This window comes from Mustela putorius, unplaced genomic scaffold (assembly GCF_011764305.1).
Source record: "Mustela putorius furo isolate JIRA1106 unplaced genomic scaffold, ASM1176430v1.1 tig00000253_pilon_pilon_pilon, whole genome shotgun sequence".
In the NCBI taxonomy this organism is placed as follows: domain Eukaryota; kingdom Metazoa; phylum Chordata; class Mammalia; order Carnivora; family Mustelidae; genus Mustela; species Mustela putorius.
In genome coordinates, this window is record NW_025421329.1 from 475,378 (window position 1) to 500,416 (window position 25,039).

The following is a 25,039-nucleotide window of genomic DNA, read 5'->3' on the forward strand; positions in this document are numbered from 1 at the left end:
ATAATATCCATAAGAACTATCAATGGAAGAAATCAGTGGGTTAATTGGTTTTTCATCTGTTATATAGGAGAGAAATTTAAAACAATATTAATTTTCTATTTCAAGTGAAGAAAAAGCTGTTTCCAAGTACTTTGAGCATCTCCTAATGGCAAATTAATATAATCTTTATCCTAAATTAAGTTTCTTTTTATCCCTTCAACACTACAGCAGTGTAGTCCAAACATGTATAATACAGTGAGGACAGCTCAAGAGTATAAAAGTCAATCATCAGTACCTACCACTTATTCATCCAGAAGTATTTGAAAGGAATGTAAATAGAAAGAATAGCTCAACCATATCCAAATATCTCCATTAGTTATTACTAAAATGTTAAGTTTTCACCAATTTATAGCACTGCTTTACTTATAGGACATAAAAGTCATACATTGCAACTATCATAAAAGAATTTAAACCCTAGGATTAGAAAGATTGGACACCCCCAGATGAAGGTTTTTAAAAAGATGGGAACTATATTTTTGAATGTATGGTACCGAAATGAAAATGTGTTCTAGCAGATAGACTTTGCTTGGGATTCAAAATCTACAACATAGATCAATCCCAAACACCTGTGAGTGAAGAAGGCCAGGAATAGGACTGTCAAAGTGGAAGGGAAGGCCCCACCAATAGGTTGGCTACCAGTGTTGCCAAATCTGCTCTTAGAGGATAAAACAAATTAGAAGGAAAAAAAAAAACCATATTTTTATGTAAAACTTAAAATGTTTAAATCATGTACAAAAAATGTTATGTATGTAAAATTTGTATTTGGTGTAAATTTTTTATGTGAAAGTTTTCAATTTTTTAAAAAAGCTAATCTGTTGATGAATCCAGCTTTTGATCTCAAATCTGAGGTTACTGGGAAGAAGAGACTGGGGACAAAAATGTGTCCAAATAGCAGTCTGGGCTCAAAGTTCTACCCTGAATGTAACTATGGAAAGCCTACACATGCTAAATCTTGGGTGGTCATCAGCACCTCCCCTATACTATATGCTTGGTAGATCCACCTCCTGTCACTAACCAATTTAATAAAAATAATTTAATTAAATTTCTTATAAAATCAGTGGGTGATACTAATATTTATAATCATAGAAACCAATACTTTGTCCTGAGTTGGGAAGTTAACATGAAATAAGAATGATACCTTAAGACACAAGAAAAATCCCAAATAAACAATCTAAATCTAACACCTAAAGGAACTAGAAAATGAAGAACAAATGAGGCCCAAAGTTAGTAAAAAGAGGCAAATAATAAAGATCAGAGCAGAAATAAATAAAACAAAGACGAAAAAGAAAAAGATCAATAACAAGAGCTGGTTCTTTGAAAAGATAAACAAAACTGATAAACCTTTAGCCAGACTCACCAAAAAGAGAGAGAGAAAGTATCAAATGAGTAAAATCAGAAAAGAAGTTATAGGTGATACCACACAAATACAAAAAGTTATGAGAGATTACTATATAAAACCATATGCCAAAAAGCTGGACAACCCAGAAGAAATGGATAAATTCCTAGAGACTTACAATCTTCTGGGACATAATCAGGAAGAAACAGAAAATCTGAGCAGATGAATTACTAGTAACAAAATTCAATCAATAACCACAAATTCCCAATAAATGAAAGTTCAAGACAAGATGGCTTCACAGGTGAATTCTTTTTTTTAAAAAATATTTTATTTATTTATTTAACAGACAGAGATCATAACAAGTAGGCAGAGAGGCAGACAGAGAGAGAGGGGAGAAGAAGGCTCCCTGCCGAGCAGAGAGTCCAATGCGGGGCTCGATCTCAGGACCCTGGGATCATGACCTGAGCTAAAGGCAGAGGCTCAACCCATTGAGCCACCCAGGTGCCCCCACAGGTGAATTCTACCAGACATTTAAATAAGAGTTACTTAATACCTATTATTTTCAAACTATTCCAAAAATATAGAAGAGGAAGGAATGCTTCCAAATTCATTCTGAGTCCAGTCTTCCTTCTATACCAAAAACAGACAAAGACACCACAAAAAAAAGAAAATTACAGGCCAATATCCCTGATGAACATAGATGTAAAAATCCTCAACAAAATATTAGCAAACCAAATTCAAAAATATCATTAAAATCATGTGGGATTTATTCTAGGGATGCAAGGATGGTTCAGTACATACAAATCAATCAATGTGAAACATCGCATCAACATATGAAGGATAACAATTATATGATCATCTCAATAGATGCAGAAAAAGCATTTGACAAAATTCAACCTCCATTCCTGATAAAAATTCTCAACAAATTGGGTATAGAAGGAACTTACCTTGACATAATAAAGGCCATACATGACAAATCCATAGCTAACAATCATACTCAATAGTGAAAAGCTGAAAGCTTTCCCCCTAAGATCATGAATGAGACAAGGATGTGACTCCCACCACTTTTATTCAACATAGTACAGGAACTCCTGGTCATAGGAATCAGACAAGAAAAAAGAAATGAAAGGCATCCAAATTGGGAAGGAAGAAGCAAACCTATCACTATTTGCAGATGACATGATACTATATAGAGAAAATCCTAAAGACTCTAACAAAAAACTATTAGATCTAATAAATGAATTGAGTAAAGTTTCAGGATACAAAATCAATATACAGACATCTTTTGCTTTTCCATACACTAATAACAAAGTGGTAGAGAGGGAAATAAAACAACCTCATTTACAATTGAATTAAAGAGAATAAAAAACCAGGAATTAATTTAACCAAAGAAGTGAAAGATTTTGTAGTAAAGTGATAACACTGAAAAACTTCCCTGTGGTTAAAATAGCCATTGTCAAATTTGGCAACAATGTTATAATAGCCTTGTATCGTGACAGATGAAAGCTACACTTTTGGGGAGTACAGCATAATGTATAAACTGAATCGCTATGATATACACCTGGAACTATTATAACATTGTGTGTCAAGTATACTCAAAAAAAGTTTTTTAAATAAAAAGAATAATGAGAGAGCTATACTCTGAAAACTATAAGACACCGATGAAAGAAATCAAAGGTGACAGAAATAAATGGAAAGATATACCATGCTCATAGATGGAAAGAATTAATATTGTTAAAATGTCCATACTACCCAAAGCAATCTACAGATTCAATGCACTCCCTATCAAAGTACCAAGAGTGTTTTTCACAGAACTAGAGCAAAAAAATCCTAAAATTCTATGGAACCACAAAAGACCCCAAAAAACCAAACCAACCTTAAGAAAGAACAAAACTGGAGGTATCGTAATCCCAGATTTCAAGATTTATCACAAGATTATAATAATCAAAACAGTATATTCTTGGCAAAAAAACAGACACATAGATCAATGGAACAAACTTGAGATCCCAGAAATAAGTATACACATATAGGGTCAATTAGTCTATGACTAAGGAGGCAAGAATACAGTGGAGAAAAGACAGTTCCTTCAATAAATGGTGCTAGGAAAACTAAACAGTTGCATGCAAAAGAGTGAATATGGACCACTTTCTTACACCATACTAAAAACAAACTCAAAGTGGAGTAAGGCCTGAAACCACAAAACTCCTAAAAGAAAACATAGGCAGTAGTCTCTTGGACATCAAGCTTAGCAATATTTGTCTGATGTGTCTCCTCAAGCAAGGGAAACAAAATCAAAATAAACAATTGAGACCTGACATCAAACTAAAAACCTTTTAGCACAGTGAAGGAAACCATCAACAAGACAAAAAGGCAACTTAGTGAATAGGAGAGAATATTTGCAAATGATATATACAATAATGAGTTAATATCCAAAATATATAAAGAACTCAGGGCGCCTGGATGGCTCAGTCAGTTAAGCGTCTGACTCTTGGTTTCAGCTCAAGTCATGATCTTGCAGTCATGGGACAGCCCCATGTCAGGCTCTGTGCTCAGCATGGAGTCTGCTTCAGAGTCTCTCTCACTATCACTCTCTCAAATAGATAAATCTTCAAATATATAAGCCGGTGGTTGCCAAAAAGGAAGGGGTTGGGGGGAGGGGAAATGGGTAAAGAGAATTAAGAGGTACAAATTTCCACTTACAAAATAAATGTCATGGGGATGAAAAGTACAGTATGGAGAGTATAGTCAATAATACTGTAATACACTTATGGTACCCATTTCATACTATACATAATTGTTGAGTCACTGTATTGTAAACTTAAAACTAATTTAATATCACACATCAACTATACTGCAAGTAAAAATATAAAAATTTTCAAAAAACAAGAAAAGTTTCCTTTCATCATTTGTCCTGCACTTTACAATGAAAAGAAAGAAAACAGCATTCTATAACCATTACTCACTCACTGTGGGTAATGAGGGTAATCATTCTCAAGGACACTTGTCTCAGTTACAGGCCATGGTTACCTGACTGTGGGCAAACAGTCTGCCTTGGGAAGGTACAAATTTACCTAAAATGTGGTACTAAAAGGTAACAAGATAACACTCTAATGTTCAACTCATGCCTGATGTGCAGTATGTAGACTGATGACTAGGTAAGTATGTAGATGCAGAGAAAGTAATGTTTCATTCTTTTTCATGTTGCTATAACAACAACAATAGAAACAACAACAACAAAAAGGCTTTATTCACTTCACCTCAACTAACATCCAGTGTTGTTATGTCCAGGTGATAGACATATTTATCTTTGCAAAGCTCTAACTTTAAAATGAGATTTATGTGGATAAATATCGTTAATGCCTCTGAGAAGATTTATGCTCTTGCCAACATGGTGAATTCTCTCTTGTTTATTCTTTTTATTGCTTTGGAGCAATGTCAATGAATCATCTGGAAGAACTGATGGCATAAGCTTATTAGGCAAAAATAAAATTACCAATTGCTCTTAGAAATAAATTTGAGCTGAGGAGACCTCTGTCTTGAAGTTTGTTTTTCACACATTCAGTTTTAGACAGTCTTCTGTTTGTTTAAAGGACTTTCTAAAGAGACCTAACAGGAGGATCCTCCTGGCAGTCCTAATAGCATGTTAAAGAAATGCAATTTCCTATATTTGAAATTCTGGTTAAGCTTGAAAGGTACAAATAAAATCACTGATTAGCCACTTTTCCTTGTGTTCCTTAAGTGTGTCTGGTAAATTTAGCTGTCTGGGATGTTTTCTTAGTACACAGCTTACTGGTGGTACCTAACCTACCACCCTGAGGCTGTTGGCTTCCTGCCAGGGATCAGGTTCCTTCAGTTATCAAGCTCCTTCAAGATGGGGACAAGAGTGCCGAAAACAGATAAAATTTGGTTTAGACTAAGGCCAAATGGTATCTAGGTGATCTCCATAAATCTAACATATGGTCCAATAAATCCAGTGACTGAATTCCACTGGGTACCATTGTGGGGCTCTTTTAAGGAGTTCATGGACATTATACCCTTAGATGTTTCACAGTCTAGTGTTCAGTAGAAACTAAAAAGGCTGCCTGTATGTTCAAGGGTCACACAAGAGAAATTCAACAGTAGCTAACAGCAACATCTTTCCCTCTTTTAAAAGAAAAATTATTAAGTTAGATGAACAGAGAAACTGCAGGCAAATCTTAGAATAAATAAAAAACTGAAGCTTGTGATGCTATCAAACTGGCAGACCTCTAGTCAGATAGCTTCTTGAAAGGGCATTAGTGTCAAAATAGCCTGAACTGCAGGGCTGGAGGGTGTGTGTGTGGGTGCACACGCGCACGTGTACATGCGCATGTATGTGTTCCTGTAATTTCAATTTTCTTGTTTCTCTGGGATATCTGAATTCACTTGTCAGTTGGCTTCTATCAATGAGTCAGAGTTACATTTTGTCAAACAGAATAATGGCCACCATCTCCACCAGAGACACAGGATGAAAATCTAGGAGGTACTGCTCTTGTCATAGATGATGTAAAATGGCCTTTGGGAGCAGAATTACAGTGCAAAGGCGGCTTTGGAGCTATGGAGTGTGAAGGCCCTGAGAAAGTTGCTACAACATCAACTAGCACCACCTCCTCCTACCACTACCCCCATCATCATCATTCATGTAGCTCTATTATATATATGCACCCCAGCTATATTATTCAATTAATTTTTAGGATGCTAGACAGCATCACTAACATTCTCACTTTAAATATGAGTAAAGTGGGACACGTGGATGGCTCAGTCAGTTAAGCATCTGCCTTTGGCTGGAATCATGATCCCAGGGTCCTCGGACTGAGTGCCCTGTCAGGCTCCTTGTTCAGTGGGGAGTTTGCTTCTTCCTCTGCCCGCTGCTCTCCCTGCTTGTGCTCTCTCTAACATACAAATAAATAAAATCTTTAAAAAATATGAGGAAACCAAGGGTCAGAGTTGCAACCTGTTCCAGGTTATAAACAAGCAGGGGCTACAGGATCAAAATCCAAGTCTGGCCTACTCCACAGCCCAGTCTCTTTATCATTTCACCACACAGCTACTTTAAGACAGGTCTGCTAATACCTTTCCTTATGCTTTTAAAAATAGAGGTTTGATTCAGATATGATAAAATGTAGAGATGTTAAGTAAAGCATTTGATGACTTTTGACCATTTATATAACCATGAAACTGAAACCAAACCCACACAGAAAATTTTCTTTCTTTTCTTAAAAATAGTATCTTCTTTTTTTTTTTTTTTTCAAGATTTTATTTATTTGTCAGAGAGAAAAGAGAGAGCATGTGTACATACGCAGGGGGAGCAGCAGGCATAGGGAGAAGCAGACTCTCCACTGAGCAAGAAGCCCAATGGGGGACTCCATCCCAGTACCCCAGGATTATGAACTGAGCCAAAGGCAGATACTTAACCAATGGAGCCACCCAGGTGTCTCAATAGAGAAAATTTTCATACAAAATATATTTCTATAACATCCCAAATTGCTTGGTGCTTCTTTTCTTGAAGCCACCACTTTTGGATTTCTTTCATCTAACATACTTTATATAAATGGAATAATTTACAAAGTAGTCTTTTGTGTCTGGCTGTATTCACTTAATGTTTTTAGTTTGTTTTTTTTTTTTTTAAGGTATAGAAAAAAGTTTATTTAGTCTGTGAGGATTTACTTTCACAATGGTACAAACTCTTGGCACAGAAGACCTTAAAGTTTTATAAATTGCTTTAATTAGGTAAATACAAAGGTTGATATAATGAGGCTGCCAAACATTGTTAGAAAAAGTTAATGGTCACCAGCATTTGTATACATAATCACATAATGGCAAAATAAACCAAAGAACAAGGTTTTTTAATACCTCTCAAAACAATAAATCATAATTTTTTATCAAACATTCATTCCTAGGCTCTAGCCATCTGGGTCTTTGAATTTATTTTCCATTTTATACTTTCTGACATTTTCTCTGAATATAGGTTATAAATAATCTTCCTCATTCACTCTCCAGTCTCAACATCCTCAAGTCACCTGTTCTACTTAAGTTATACTATTATCTTTTAGAGAAGATATACTTACATAGTAAGTTATACTTATGAATGAAAAAATGTTAGAGGATTAGAAATAATAAAGTAGGGGCGCCTGGGTGGCTCAGTGGGTTAAAGCCTCTGCCTTCAGCTCAGGTCATGATCCCAGGATCCTTGGATCGAGTCCCACATTGGGCTCTCAGCTCAGCAGGGTGCCTGCTTCCTCCTCTCTCTCTCTGCCTGACTCTGCCTACTTGTGATCTCTGTCAAATAAATAAATAAAATATTTTAAAAAAAAAGAAATAATAAAGTAATTATTTCACTGATCTTCATCCAACTTCAGACACCAAAAACTCTCCCTCATAAAATTCTTTCCATCTCTATACATAGTGAAAAAAAGTGAAATTATGGAAAACTTATGATAGGTTACTAGACATTGTGTGCTTTTAACAGTTCAACCGGCAGTACTTGCTGATTATGAGTAAATTCATGGACTTAGTATTTTAAAATGTATACCCTAATAAATATAAAGTACATAAACAATTAGGTAAGCTTGTTGAAGAGGCTGACCAAAGTAAACTAGAAGATACTAGTACCATCTAAATTTTATGTCTTTCAGGGGCACCTGGGTGGCTTGTCATTAAGCATCTGCCTTAGCTCGGGTCATGATCCCAGGGTACTGGGATTGAGCTCCGCATCGGCTTCCCTGCTCTGTAGGAAGCCTACTTCTCCCTTTCCCACTCCCCCTGCTGTGTTCCCTCTCTCACTGTGTCTCTCTATGTCAAAAAAATAAATAAATAAAATCTTAAAATAAAGTCTTTCATTTTTTTTCTTTTTACAGACTATTTTATTGAAGTTGCTGAATGTATACTTCATTGTCATTTTGGAAGTCTTTACTGTAAAGACAATTCTTTTACCTGATAACAATAGCAGCAGCCACATTGCTAGTGATTATGCCAGATCTCCATGTTGGATACATTCAATTTCTTCTTGAGATACAAGTTTCCATCTGAATTTCTGAGGCAATGTTTTTATAAATCCTGCAGTGTCTAATGAATCCTGCTACATCAACAAATGTGGTGATTTATTCCTTCAGAGTGTTGTGAAACGGCAGAAGAGAGAGTGGTATTCCTACTGATCTCAAAGCTTCTGCTATTATTGGGTTTAAGATTATCTCTTTCACCAGAGGACACTGCCTTTATTACAGTAGCTTTATGGGGAATCTCAAAACAAGTTAAGTCTTCTAACTTTGGCCTTTTTTAAAGTTGATTTTTACAATTTTAGGTCCTTTGTATTTCCACAGAAATTCTGAAATCAGCTTGTTGATTTCTTATTTTAAAAACTACTGAAATTTTTATTAGGTCTTCTTTGAATCTATGGATGACTTTGAAAAGAATGCCTATCTTAACATTATTGAGTCTTTCAATCTGTGAACATACATATTTTATTTCCTTTACATAGCTTTTCTTTTATTTCTCTCAGCAAGGCTTTGTAGTTTCCAATTCCAGAACACTTTTATGACCTCAAAAAGAAACTCTTTACCTGTTAACACTCACTCTCACACTCTCCTTCCCCACTAGCCCTAGCCCTGGCAACTACCAATCTACATTCTGTCATATTTTGTTTATCCATTCATCAGTTGATGGGTATTTGCTTCCACTTTGTAGCTATTATGAATAATGCTGCTATATTGTATCTGTGAACAAGTTTTTACGTGGTCATAGTTTCAATTCCTTTGGCTATATAACTAGGAGTGGAATTGCTAGGTTGTACAGTAACTCTAGATTTAATTTCTTCTTCTTCTTCTTTTTTTTTTTTTACTGCTTCTATAAGCAGAAGATACTTAATTTTGTATCTTTATTTTCTACTTGCTCTTTCTAAATTCATAATTCTGAGAATTTAACAGTTGATCTCCTTGGATTTTCTAAGTCTACATCATATCACAAAGATATTTATGCTTTTTTGTCTGTTCCTTTCTTTTCAGAAGTTTTACCTCTTGTTCGTTTGTTTGTTTTTTGAAAGATTAACTTATTAAAGGGGTGCCTGATGACTCAGTCAGTTAAGTGTCTGCCTTTGGCTCAAGTCAGAATCTCAGGGACCTGTCATCAAGTCCCACATTGGGCTCCCTGTTCAGTGGAGAGTCTGTTTATCCTTTCTCCCTCTACTCTCCCTCTACTCTTGTGTGTGTGCTCTCTCTCTCTCAAATAATTTTTTAAAAATAATTAATTTATTAAGAATTCCTGCACCTATGTTTATGAGGGATACTGGTCTGTAGTTTTCCTTGCTCATAACATATTTGTCAAATTCTGATACCAAGGTTACCTTCATATCGTAAAATGGGTTGGAAAGCATTCCCTCTGCCTTGTTTTTCCAAGGTAATTGTTGAAAGGTTGTATTATTTCTTCTTTAAATGTCTGATATAACATACCATTGAAATCATCTGGGCATGAACTTTTCTTTGTGAGGAGATTTTTATTATAAATTCAATTTCTTAAATATGTATATGTTTATTTCCAACTTTCTGTGTTAGATTTCCTAAGTTGGGGTTTTAAAGAAACTTATGAATTTCACCTAAGTTACTGAATGTATTGTAAGAAAGTTGTTCATTGTATCGCCTTATTATCCATTTATTCTCTGTAAGATCTATGATTCTGTACTAATATTCCCTTTTCATTCTTGATATTGGTGATTTGCATTATTTTCTCTTTCCTGACCATTTTTTCTAAGGTTATGTCAATTTTATTAATTTTTTTCAAAGAACCAATTTATGGCTTTGTTGATTTTTTTCTATTTTTAATTTTCTATGTTTTTTTTACTTTTATCTTGATTTTTCTATTGTATTTATCCTCCTTAAAGCTTAAGATAGAAATTTAACATTTATTTAAATTTTCTCCACTATCATAAGCATTTAAAGATATATTTTTTCTTTGAATGTTTTCATTATATCCTATAAATTCTGACATATTGTTTCCATTATCATTCCATCTGAAATAATTTCCAATTTGTTCTGGTGAGTATTCCTTGTGAACTTGAAAAGAATAACTTGTTGAGTGTGGTATCTATAAATTTCACTTAGGTCAAGTTGGATCATAGTTGTTCATATATTTACCAATTTTTATTCTACTTAATACTGAGAGAGGGATGTTAAAATTTCCCACTATATTGTAGATTTGTCTGTTCGTCCCCTGTAGTTCTCTCAATTTTTGCTTCCTTTACTAGGTAGATACACCATTAGAATTTTTATGTCTTCTTGATGAATTGGCCATATTACCAATATGTAATGTCCTGCTTTATCTTATAATGTTTCTTATGTCTAACATTAATATAGCCACACTAACTTTCTTATGCTTAGTGTTTTTACATACGTTTTTTCCATACTTTCACTGTCAATTTTGTCTGAGTCTATTTAATGTGCATTCCTTATAAATACTATATAGTTGGGTCTTCTAAGATTATCTGCAATATGAAAATCTCTACCTTTTAAATTGAGTGCTTAGTTTATTCACATTTAATGTAATTATTGATATAATTGAGTTTAAGTCTTTTAGCATTTGCTTTCTATTTGTCTCACATGTTCTTTGTTCTTCTGTTCCTATTTTCTGACCTGTTTTTTGGTTGAGTATTTTGTAATATACTTTCTCATATGTCTCCTACTAATTTTTTATTATGTTTAAATTTATTATTCTAGAAATTAAAATGCATCCTTATCTCAAACTACATTCAAATACTAACATACTGTCTTTTAAACAATGTAAGAGCTTTACAGCTATATAATTCCAAATGCACAAATCCTAGCCCTGTTGTCATAGTTTTATAGGTCACCTTCTTCAGTTTCTTAAATTCATTTTCCATCTTATGCTTAAGTTTGGACAACTTATACAGACTGGTTTTCAAGTTCACTAACCATATTTTCCACCCCAATCTCCTGTTAAACCCAACAAATAAGTTACTTGCTTCTGATACTATATTTTTCAGTTATACCATTTCCATTTTGTTATTTCTTTTTATAGTTATCACAATCATCGTATAATCCTTCTCCACTAATTCCGACATCTAGGTCATCTTTGGGGATAAGCTTCCATTGGCTGGTTTTATTCTGCTTCTTCAGATTATATATATATATATATATATATATATATATATATATATATATAAATAAATATATCCATAAATATATCCATAAATAAATCAATAAATCCATATATATATGGATTTATTGATTTATTTTAGAGAGAAAAGAGGTAGGGGGCGAAGCAGAGGGAGAGGCAGAACCCTGAAGCAGACACCCCGCTGAGTGGGGAGCCCAAAGAAGAGTCAGTCCCTGGACCCTGAGGATCATGAGTGAAATCAAGAGTTGCTGAGTGAAATCAAGAGTTGCTGTCACCCAGGCATCCCAGAGGACTCATAATTTTATTGTATGACAGATATTGCCTGTAAAAAAAAAAAAGTATATTGTATTTAAAATGGATATTTATCCTAAGAAAATGGCAACCTCCCTTCCTCCCTCTAGGTTGAGGACTCTGAGTCAGTCTAATCTCTATGTGAGCTCGTTCTGGGCATTGTGGTAATTTCAGATTTAGTTCACTATAGGCTAATATTCTGAGGTCTGGATCAGGAATTTCCCTTAAGCAAGGTATGGGATCTGAGCCCTAATGAGAATCTGAAGACTTCCCTATGTTTTATAATCCAGTTGCCAATATTCTAATCATGGGAGATTTCTCTTTGTTTATAGCCCAGCCACCAGATTTCTGGGTTGCTTAGGTGTTCTCTTTGATCTTGATAAGCTTCCCCAGTTTTCCATGCCATGGCATATTTCTTCACCCTGTTGCCCAGGTACTAGCTGTCAATAGTATACTGCCTTGCCCCTGGAGGTCCTGTATAGCTTGTAGGAATAAGGCAGGCTTTTTCTCATTTCTTTTCTTTATCCCGGCCTTCTCTTGCAACTGCCTTGCACTTGATAAAGGCCATAATACCTCAGGAAGATGTCTCTCAGTTCTCCCAATCTACGTCCAGTCTTTTCTTGGCTACTGTCATGTATTTGGTGCAAAACCTACACACTACGATGAATCAAGCTCAGTTCTTTGCCATGCTCCAAGCCCTTGGTGTGGTCATTTGGTGAAGGCTTCATAGGGAAGAAATGGTAGTGGATGCAAGACTCACCCCGTGGCTGGGGCTTCTTAGGATTTTAATCTCTCATATAGCTCACATGAGGCTATAAGTGGTTCATTAAAAGTTTGGCTGGTTTCTCTTTATATTCTTCTACATCATTTTTACTCCTCTTCCCATTGTTCTGCCAAAAATAAATCAGTCAAGAGTTTTTTTCTGTCCTAGAAGTCTTTCTGGAACTTAGCTCATTTAGATTTTTCTAGCATACTCAGCTTTTTGAATTTTTTTAAATTCATAATTTTATATTTCATTCAGCTCATTCTCATTGTTGGAAGTAGGAGCAAAAATCTCTTCCTCTTAATTGGGAGTGGAAATCTCTTTTCCAATTCCTTTTATAACTCCTTCTTGTTTACCTTCCATTTTATATTTGTCTTCCTCCTATGATTTTATTTGAGAGGTACATTAAGCCAATTAAAAACTCTCAGAAATCCCATCTGTCCTATTCCTTCTAAACAGATGTTTATTGGGATTTTTTAAAGCCTCAGAAACTATCTTCGAGAAAACAAAATAAAAAAAAATGATACACTACATTGGGATTGCAAAAATTCTACTGAAAGTTGAACAGTATTATATCTGCTTATATAATCTAGAATGCAGAGTTTAGAATTTAGAATTTTGCAGATTGGAGGCAAGTATCTGGGCATTATGGGTCATAATATATACAAATATCCATTACATATATAATATATCCATAATATACCAAGGACTTAACAGAATTCAGTCATCTGTATTTAGAGAGACAGATTTTGTTTCTTTGTTATCATACTTTATCCCAGAAAGGATTTAAGGCATAGTAAGATATTCTTATTCTCATTTTACAGATAAGGCCTCTGAGATCCCAAGAGGCAAAGTGATCACACTAACAGGTACACAGAGTGAGGAAGAAAATCCAGGCTCCAACCGCCTGGCAGTGCACTCATTCCAATATTTATTCATTTCAAAACTAATCAAATGTGCCATAATATCCAAGGGTGATGTATATTTTTTAAAAGATTCTATTTATTTATTTCACACACACACACGCACACACACACACACACACACAGAGAGATCACAAGTAGGCAGAGAGGCAGGCGGGGGATGGGGGGTTAGAAGCAGGCCCCCTACTGAGCAGAGAACCTGACTTGGGGCTCTATCCCTGGACCCTGAGATCATGACGTGGCTGAAGGCATAAGTTTAACCCACTGAGTCAGGCACCCCACGGATGATAATTTTTAAAAAATTTCTACACAAAAATAATTCCAAAATTACAGAATAGTTCAAGGAACATCTATACGTCCTTTACCCAAGTTCACCTATTGACAACATTTTGCTCCATTACTTTTTAATTTGCTATCTATCCATCCATCCATCCATATATTTCTTTTGGAGCATCAAGAAGATATTGTATATATTATGGCCCTCTATACCTATGTACTTGTGTGTATTTTTTAAGAGTGAGGATATTTTTAATATACTATAGTACAGTCATAACCAATTTAAGAATGATCCAACATTTTTTATTATCTATATTCCAATTTTGTAAATTGACCTAATAATGCATTTATAGCATTTTCCCCCTCCCACATAGGATCCAGTATAGAATCAGGTATTGCATTTTGTTGCCAAGACACTCATATTATTTAATCTGGAGCACTTCCCTGAGCCTTTGCCTTTTATGACACTGACATTTTTGAAGAATATACTCCCTTTTTTCTTTCTTCATAGAATGTTCCTCATTTTAGATTTGTCTGATGTTTCCTTGTGATTAGATTCAGGTTATGCACTTCCAGATGGAATAGTACAAAAGTGATGTTGTGTCTTTCTCATATTATCACATTCATAGGCACATGATGTCCATCTGCCCATCATCGGTCACATTAATTTTGATCACAAGGTCAAGTTGTTGCCTGGTTTCCCCATTATATATTTATTATTTTTCTCTGCAACTAATAAGAAATCTGTGGGGAGACATTTTAAGACCTGCTCTTCCTCATAAACGAATTTTTATAACAGTATTTTCACTATTGTTATAAAAAGTGACCTCCACATAGTAAAAGAAACCTAGGTTTCACTTATTACACACTTCAATAAGTTCCATGCCGGTTTTAACATCTGTTTTTATCACAGTAGTCTATGCACACTGGGTGTTTATTAAAAACTGTTCATTAACTACTATCTGGGTAGGATATAGGCAATCTGATTTTTAAATCCAACTGCTATCAATGCCTTAATTTTGATTTAATAAAAAAAAACTCTTTAACTTAAGCTACAGGTTTAGAAATTAAATTAAATAATATAAATACAAGGATTTTCTAGAAAAAAAAAAAGAAAAGAAAAGAAAAGAAAGAAATTTTTAAAAGAATCTACCTCTATTTATTCAAATTTTATATGGACTCTGGTTACTATAATATATATTATCCAGCCTTTTTAAAGCACTGTGATTTTGAGGTGAGCTTTAATTCAAGGCCTTAACTTGAACTGAAGGTAGTTAGGTTATATAAAATGTTCGAATGGCCAGGTGGCTTTAGGTAGGTTCTGAGTTTGGTAACAAAAAGACCAAATTTAAAAAAGAAAAAAAAAAAGGAAAGAAAGGAAAAAAAAGCTTTTTAGAAATAGTTTTTAAATTAAAAAAAAATGCGTGTGTCTTGTTGTTGTTGGTTGTGGGTTTTGTTTTGTTTTAGTTTTAGTTTTTAAGGATGCTTTCTTTCTCCTTTGCTACCATGGATCTCAACATTATATGAGAACATGTTTCACAAACCTGAATAGGCATGCCATTAATTCAGCAATTTTTTCATAGAAATCAGGAAACCATAAGTGTAGACCAAAAGCTTATTCTTTTAAAAGGAATACAAACTTTGCTATAGCTCCTTTCTCTTTTGAGCCCAACTTCTCATTTATAACATTGTCTTACTTGCAATACAATAAAATTCCAGCCTTTATGACAGAAGAGATGGGTTTTTTTGATCAATAGAATTCAGCAGCTGAAGCATTAGTGTTTGGGTTTTTTTTTTTTTTTCTCCCTTTCTGGAAAGCATTTGTAGCCACAGGCTCAAAGGAGGAAGAAAAGGAGAGGGATTAACTCTCTGCAAGGAGGTCAAAAACATTATTTACAAGTGAGGCAAGAGGAGCAGCTGTATCTGTTGGCCCAATCAAGACTACCAGCTGGAGAATTTACCAGCAATATGAAAACCACGTCCACCAGATGTCAAGCAATGCAACTAGAGGCCAAACATCTTTGGGTTCAATGCAGGACTCTCCACTCTCTTTAGTACCCATATTTCATGTTAAATAATTAAGGTGTCTTCCAAAGGCCACCAGCAGGGTAACTAGAACATTTCCGCACAAGGGACTTAATAACTTGATGGTACCCCCATCAGACTGGCTTCAACACTAAAGTCCACCTCATATATGTTCTTTTGTCAAAAAACAATTTTAGTTCAGAGCCAATATGTAAGGGGTGAGAGAAACTTATATGGCTGCAATCCATTACTGTGGCTTCCCGGGCTTATTTTATATTTGGCAATGGCTTTGTCATCGGGAAGAAAACAACGTTCTGAAAATACTTTTTTGAGTAACCATTTTCCACTCATTCTTTAAGCCTGTGCAGTTCAACAGTAGCCATCACACCACATGGGGCTATCTAAATTAAAAAATAAGTATTTTAAATTAAACTTAAATTAATTTAAAATTCTGTTCCTCATGCAAACTAGCCATATTTCAGGTGCTCAATAGCCACATGTGACTAGTAGCTAACCTACTGGACAACAAAATACATATATATATATATATATATATATATATATATATAAACATTTCAGTCATCACAGCAAATTCTATTAGGCTATGTTACTCTAAACTCAAAAATCATTTTTTAAATTTTTTAAAAATTTTTTAAGAGAGAGAGAGAGAGAACAAGTGTGGGGTGGGGGGACTGAGGAGCAGAGGGAGAAGAGGAGAATCTTAAGCAGGCTCCATGCCCAGCACAGAGACCAATACAGGGCTTGAACTCACAAACCTGAGTTCTGATCTGAGCTGAAACCAACAGTTGGATGCTTAAGGGACTGAGCCACCCAAGCATCCCTCAAAAGTCACCTTTAAAGCAAGAAACTATAATTTCCAGGGCACCTGGGTGGCTCAGTGGTTTAAGCCTCTGCCTTCGGCTCAGGTAACGATCTCAGAGTCCTGGGATCGAGCCCCTGCGTCAGGTTCTCTGCTCAGCAGGGAGCCTGTTTCCCCCCACTCTCTGCCTGTTGTTCTGCCTACTTGTGATCTCTCTCTATCAAATAAATAATTTTTAAAAAAATCTTAAAAAAAAGAAACTATAATTTCCTTCTGTATATACTATGAAAGAAAGCAATCTCTGTGCATTCTCTTACGAAATAAGTCTACTGATACAATACGAATATTGTATTAGGTGAGGGTAAGACAAAGAGGAGGAGAACTCAATAATATTGTTATGACTATAAACCAATCTTTGTCTGATGAAATGCTCTTGCATGCTGTACTCACGAAAGCCTTGTGATGCTACTGGCTTGCTGGCTAATATACAGAGGCCAGACTGGGTGGGTTAGTTAAATGACAAATAAATAAGTGATAAACTGACATGTACCCTTAATTTGTTAATGATTCAATCTATATCAGACATTGATATTAGAAATTTCCTTACTTATATCTCCAAATGTGCAACATAAATTATGACATTTAAAAAAGAGGCTGCCTACTTCATAGCTTTGCAATTAAGTTATTTTAATACCAAGTAAATATCATATGCCATATGTGTTTCTAAAAATTTTATGAAGAAGAACATCAGGCCAGTATAAATACTAAAATCCATAAATTATATTTCTTATATAGACTCACCCATCATGGATGCAGGGAAACCAAGCAATGCATGAGTAGCTGTGTAGGTCTGTGTGACTGTTGTGACTCACTGAGGGATGCATGCCACAGGCACGTGTCACACAGGGCGCAAACCTTTGACTCTGCTCACAAGGACACTGAGCCATGGCATGCCAGGACACACCAGAACACTAGACAAGTCATGTGCAAGCACCTCGGCCACCTCCACCCTGGCACATGCAGAGTGCTATCTAGGCACTCAGCTTTCTTTACCTGTTTCCTTGATCTATTCCAACACTCCCTGCAAAATCACTCAGCTCTGTCAGCACATCAGCTCTACTCCCATTTTCTCTTCCCAATCCCCAGTTTCCTCTTTTCTAGTTATTTACAGTTGATGAGGAAGAACAAGATGAAAATAAAGGGGTTGGGGGGTAGTATTTCCTAATCTCTCCTGCTCTGTCATCAAAAGCTAAAAAGATCTGCTGTTTTTTCTTTGGGATCATTAACTGTACTTAATCAGATTCTCATAAAGATCACAGAGCTACTGCCTAACAGAGGCTGAAAAAAAAAATACATTTTTATCAACTTAACTGGTTAGAGGTTCATGCAACAGCTGCAAGGTTTTCAGGTTATGCCCCAGTTTTCCCGCTTACCTTGGCTTTCCCATCCTGGGCTGACATATATCCAACACACATGCTCTCTGTCGTGTGGCTCCACAAAAATTCCACTGCCGTGGAAGAGAACACAAATAGGCACATTCAGATCACAGATGGAAAATAAATCTTTGCTTTTTAATAGAACAGTTAAAGATAGCTTTATATTTTAACACACTCAGTTCCCTACTTTCCATTTGGTCCTTCATAAATGTCAAGATGATTTAGTACTCAAAACTGTGTAATGCCATTTACTGTGAAATGAAAAATGTATTTCTTTCTTGTCAAAACTTATGATTATTACATGTAAAATAAATGCTCTTCTGTTTGAAACTTGTAGCCTAAAATTAACACATGCACTACATACTCATACATACAGTACACTATGATTTAGCACATGTAATATTCCATAACGTAGTTTCTGTAGTTTCCTTTAACACACACACACACACACACACACACACACACACACACACACAGTCTTGGTTTCTAGCTACCATTCTCCATAAAAAGGAACCAGGATTCCTTGGAGAATATTCATTCCAGGGCTGGGGCAGAGAAATTATAAAATGAATCTGGAACATCTTATTGTGCCAGAAAGTAAGGAACTGCTCAAAGAATGATGACAACTTATCAAAATGACCCAGACATCAGCCTGAAGGAGTTCCCACTAGCCAAATTAGAGTCAAACTAAGTGTCAAAATAAATGATGACAGTAATGCATTTTTACCACCAAATAAAATAAGAAGCATTGAGACTATACTAATGCAAATAAATAAATGAATAAATAAATGAGGGAGAAGAGAAAGCTCTTCCTTTTGTCAGAATGCCAACTAATAAACAGAAGAAATAACAGAGTTAGAAAATCATCATGACTACTAAAACTAGTGGGTAACAACTTGAAGAGGAGAAAGCTATCTACATAGTCTCAAAGTATCTCCATAAAGTTCTTACTAAGTGTAACGAGGAGAAGTATAAGTTCACTGTGGAGAAACCAATGAAGCTACCTTAATCAAATGATGGAAACTCACCTCACCTATTAAGGGAAAATCAACACCATGTGCCTCCTGATAAGATACTGTGGGACACACCACTTCTGTTGTACTTCTGCCAAAACTGCAGAACCCAGACTGCATGAGGAAACACCACACAAATCTCACACAGGAAAGCTACTAAATAACTGGTTTGAACTCTTCAAAAATGTCAAAGTCAAAACATACACAGGAAGTTGAGAAACTGTTTCCATTTAAAGGAGATATGACAACTAAATGCAATTTGTTATCCTACATTGATCTGGGTGTGGTGTCATAGGAACATTATAGAGACAACTGATGAAATTTAAGAAGGGACTATGGATTAGAAATTAATGCTGCATCAATATTAAATTTTATGATTTTGATAACTGCACTGTGTATTTAGAGGAATGGCCTGTCCATAAGAAATATACACTGAATTATTAGGAAGAAAGATAGCAAACATCCATCTTGACTTCAAATAGTTCAGAAAAAGCATGCACATGTTTCAGTATATGAGTGTGGGTGGATAGGTGGGTGGGTGGGTGTGGGTGTAGGAGGAAGACAGGAGAAGGAAGGAGTGAAGATGGAAAAACAAATGGGGGAAAAAGAAAAGAATGTGTGAATCTGGGTAAAGGAAAAGTAGATGTTCCTTGTACTGTTCTTGTAACTTTTCTGTAAGTTTGAAATTATATCTAAATAAAAAGTTACAAAAAGAAAAATCCACATACAGAGACACACACAAAACCCTGTCACCTTCAAGTAAATACTTTAAAAAATCTATGTTTTTTTTCCTAAACCAGAGAGGGAGACAGACCATAAGAGACTCTTAATCTCAGGAAACAAACTGAGGGTTGATGAGGTGGAGTGGGGTTTGGGGGGATGGAGTGGCTGGGTGATGGACACTGGGGAGGGTCTATGCTACAGTGAGTGCTGTGAATTGTGTAAGACTGATGAATCACAGACCTGTACCCGTGAAACAAATAATTCATTATATTTTAATAAAATAAAATTAAAAAACAAAACAAAAAATTCTATGGTGTTTTTAAAAAGGCATTTTTTAAGTTTTGACATACTTCTCCAACAAAAATTTCATAACTCCCTGATAATAAAATTGCATTGCTCAACATTAAACCTTCTGGGTTCCAGGCTATCCATCTGTTTATATCTCTGAGCTAATTAAGCCTGAAGACAAGTGTTTGAGTTGAGACACAACTGTGGGATCAGTGATCCTAGACTCTAAAGGCTTTGCCAGACATGTGGGGAAGAAAGAAGCAGTAAGGGGCAAAAGTGAGCTCCTCAGATACATGGCTCATTCCCTCATCATTAATTAATTATCAAACCTGCCAACCTGCTCAACAGACGCTCCACTGAAGAGTGCAGGAAAACAGTGTCACGCAATGAAGCAAGTTCTCTTCAACAGATGTTTTTTCTTCCTCACACATGTGCTTTGAACTTCAAAAATCCTGAAGTCCAGAGCAAGGTCTGGGATATTCTAAATTGCCTAATAGAGCAAAGGCATTCAAGTCTTACTGAATTTCCTTAGAGTAGTGACAAAGCAATTGTATTTAAATATAAAGTTAAGGGATTTCTAAAATTGTGACTTCTCCTTATGCCCCAAATGTTAAGGTGGCTCAGGAATTAGCCATGGAAAGAAAAACACATGGAAATAGAGTTGATCTAATTATGAAAGTAAAGGATAAAAATATTACACTTTATTTTTTAAGACACAATGCACTTATTTTAAATGCATTACTCCCTCTAAAAACGTGGCCTACTTTAAGGAAATGTAATATATAAAAATATTTAGAATTATGAAACAGGATAAATTGGGTACAGTGACTGACTTCATTAAATAATTGTTTTTATATTGAAGGGTTTCCAGTGAAGTTTCTAGACATAGCTTAGGAGTTTTTAAAGAAAGTAACTCAGTGTCTAGAAATTCAATCTTCATTTATTCTTTTCACAGTTATTGCCAAAAAAATGTATGTTTGCAATGTGCTTTGTACTGACACATTATTTTTAATACCTACAATTCAAATACTTATGTATGAGTTAGAAGTTCAGGCTACCTGAGAAATTCAACAGAAATAATTTGCAATTTATATGATAGAATGCTTCTGAAAAGGAATCCTGTTTATTGAAGTGTATGTCTTAACTCAAGTTAATTTAACAAAATATTTCTTGGTCAAGGGCTTTAGAGAAACAGGAGAGAGACGAACTAACATTGAGAATCCATCATAAGCCAGGCACTGTCTTTTGTAATAGAACACAGTAAAGCCTGAATGGGGAATCTGAGGCTAAGAGCAGGTAAGTAACATAGCTTAGATCATTTTAGTAAGTGCACAAACTACAATTCAAACAGGACTTTTGGATTCCAAAACCTGGTGACCTTTAATTGTTCTATTGCTTTAAAATTTACACAGCTTAGAAAGATTCATAATTAGTTTCACTGAGAGGATTAAATTCATTAAAAACACCAAAGGACCAACAAAACATCATATACAACAGAACTATTAGATATCATTTAAGAAGAGATTTTATATTTTTAGATTTTTTTAATTTTTATTTTTATTTAAAATTAGTTAACATACAGTGCAATATTGGTTTCTGGAGTAGAATTCAGTGATTCATCACTTATGTACAACACCCAGTACTCATCACAACAAGTGCCCTCTTTAATACTCATCACCCATGTAGCCCATCACCCACCCACATCCCTTCATCAACCCTGTTTGTTCTTAACAATAGAGTTTGTTCTCTATTGTTAAGAGTCCCCTATGGTTGGTTTCCTTCTCTCCTATTTCCCCCCTCCTTCCCATATGTTCATCTGTTTTGTTTCTTAAATATCACATATGAGTAGAATCATATGGTATTTGTCTTTCTCTGAATGACTTATTTCACTTGGCATAATACACTCTAGTTCCATCCACGTCATTGCAAATGACAAGATTTCATTCTTTACCACCTCTTCTTTATCCATTCATCTGTCAATGGACATTCGGACTCTCTTCATGGCTAGGCTATTGTTGATAATGCTGCTATGAACATCAGGGTGCATGTATCCCTTTGAATCTGTATTTTTCTATCCTTTGGGTAAATACCTAGCAGTACAACTGCTAGACTGTAGGGTAGTTCTACTTTCTATTTTTTGAGGAACCTCCATAGTGTTCTCCAGAGTGGCTGCACCAGTTTGCGTTCCCATCAACAATGCAAGGGAGTTCCTCTTTCTCCACATTCTTGTCAACATTTGTTTATATGTTGCTAATTTTTGCCATTCTGACAGATGTGAGGTTGTATCTTATTGTGGTTTTGATTTGTATTTCCATGATGAGTGATATTGAGCATCTTTTTATGTCTCTGTTAGCCAACTGGATATCTTCTTTGGAAAAGTGTCTATTCATGTCTTCTGCACATTTCTTTTCTGGGTTATTTGCTCTTTGGGTGTTGAATTTGATAAGCTCTTTAGAGATTTTGGATACTAACCCTTAAAACCATAACAAAACTCAGAGTCTACTAAAGACAAGATCAATACATTTGACTGTATTAAAAATGTTCATGGTATTTTCTTTTGCCATATGGGAAAAAAAAGGTCAAGAGATAAACGACAAACTAGGGATAATATCTGCAATTTGTAGCATAGAAGAAGGGCTAATTTTCTTCATATCTTTAGATTTGTCACAAATCAGTAAAAATAAAAAGACAAAAAGAGAAAACTAAAAGGAGTATGACTAGCTCTAAAACATGAAAGATGTTCTGCATTTCTCATACTAAGAGAAATGCAAGTTAAAACCGCAAAATATCATTATCCAACTATCAGGTTATGAGATAGCAAAAGTTTGAAACAACATTTTTAGCTGGGGGTGGAGAAAAATCACTCTTCTTACTAATGATAGAGGCATGGCCATTTGAAAATATATCCTTGCAATTTGCGGTAGTTATGTTCTATAAGGTTGCCATGAACACTGAATTAGCAAACACTGAGCCACTGCTCCTGAGGAAAATACAGGGTTAGGTTCTTACAAGCCTCTGGTCATAACCATTTTCAATCAATAAGTAACCTTATTTTATGTGTTTCTGTATAAGACATCTTATTTAATACATTTTTCTTATACGCAATTAATCACACATAATCTTTCTTTACAACACAATACTAACAAAGAAGAGTTTAACATTTTCCTGACCCTGGATAACCTGCTCATGAATTCCTTTGGCTTTCAGCCCCACAATAATGTTGTCCCCTATGCTCTGCTTATTTGTCATTACTTCATGAATCCACAAGTTGAGCTACTTTTCCAGCTTTCCCATGGCCTCAGATGTTACTTTAGCAGTTTCTGGAACAGTCTCACATAAAATTCAATGAATTTCCTCCTCCTTTTTCTGGATGTACAATACTGTTGATTCATTAACTTTGAACTCATGACTATCAGCATTGTAACTCTTGCCTGAATGAAGCCTATCGAGCACACACTTTCTCCACAAGATAGAACAATCTCCTTGCACAAAGAAACACTAGGCAGCACTTCAGCACTGTTCTTGGGGACCACTTTATTTCTTTTTTAAATTTTACTAAGATTTTAATTCCAATATGGTTAACATACAGTGTTATATTATTTCATTTGTATAATATAATGATTCAACAATTCTATACATTACTCAGTGCTAATCATGAAAAGTGTTCTTTAATTCCCATCACCAATTTCACCCATTCCCCCACCAATCTTCCTTCTGGGAACTATCAGTTTGTTCTCTATAATTAAAAGTCTGTTTCTTGATTTGTCTCTCTCTCTCTTTCTCTCTTCCCTTCTGTTTTTATTATTTCTTAAATTCAAAATATGACTGCAATCATATGGTATTTATCTTTCCCTAACTGACTTATTTCACTTAGCATTATACCCTCTAGCTCCATTCATGTTGCTGAAAATGGCAAAATTCAATCTTTTACAGCTGAATAATATTCCATTATACATATAGACCACATCTTCTTTATCCATTCATCTATCGATGGATACTAGGAATGCTTCCATAATTTGGCCATGGTAAATAATGCTGCAATAAATGTAGTGGTGAATGTATTCCTCTGTACTAGTACTGTGAATGCTGGATTATAGGGTAGTTCTCTTTTTAACTTTTTGAGGACCCCTCCCATACCTTCTTCCATAGTGACTGAACCTTTTGCCTTCCCACCAACAGTGAGGGGGTTCCTTTATCTCCATATCTTTGCCAACACTTGTATGGATTTTAGCCATTCTGACAGGTGTGAGGTGATATCTTATTGTAGTTTTTATCTACATTCCTCTGATGATGAGTGACATTGAGCATCTTCTTGTATGTCTATTAGCCATATATATTTTTTCTTTGGAGAAATAGCAGTTCATGTCTTCTGCTCATTTTTTAATTGGGTTATTTTTGAGGTGTTGAGTTTTATACATTCTTTATATATTTTGGATACTAAACCTTTATCAGATATGTCATTTGCAAATATCTTTTCCCATTTTGCAGGCTGTCTTTTAGTTTTGCTAATTGTTTCCTTCACTATGTAGAAGCTTTTATTTTGATGTAGTCCCAACAATTTATTTTTGCTTTTACTTCCCTTCTCTCAAGGGACATTAAAAAAGAAGCTGCTATAGCCAATGTCGAAGAAGTTACTGCTTGTGTTCTTGTCTAGGATTTTTATAGTTGAAAGTCTCGCATTTAGGTCTTTAATCCATTTTGAATTTATTTTTGTGTGTCTAGTTTTATTCTTTTGCATGTTGCTGTCCAGTTTCCCCAGTACCATTTATTGAAGACTGTCTTTTTTCCCATTCGACATTCTTTCCTGCTTTGTGAAAGATTAACTGACCATATAGTTGTGGGTTCATTTCTGGATTTTCTATTTTATTTCCCTGATTATATGTCTATTTTTGTGCCAGTCCCATACTATCTTGATCACTACAGCTTTGTAGTATAACTTCAGATTTGGAATTGTGACACCTCC

At 35.1% G+C, this 25,039-nt stretch overlaps 1 protein-coding gene across 6 annotated transcripts in view; it reads right to left on the minus strand.

Annotated features, from left to right (window-relative positions):
- TASP1 (taspase 1) overlaps positions 1–25,039 on the minus strand; it is a 281,144-nt gene that overhangs the window by 22,640 nt on the left and 233,465 nt on the right. For 5 of the 6 annotated variants that reach the window (XM_045078421.1, XM_045078422.1, XM_004754208.3 and 2 more), the window contains one exon: positions 18,050–18,123. In XM_045078421.1, coding sequence (XP_044934356.1) covers positions 18,050–18,123 — 74 coding nt within the window. Of the gene's footprint in view, positions 1–11,741; positions 12,700–18,049; positions 18,124–25,039 lie in introns of those variants that run through there. The other variant, XM_045078418.1, reaches the window with a different exon arrangement.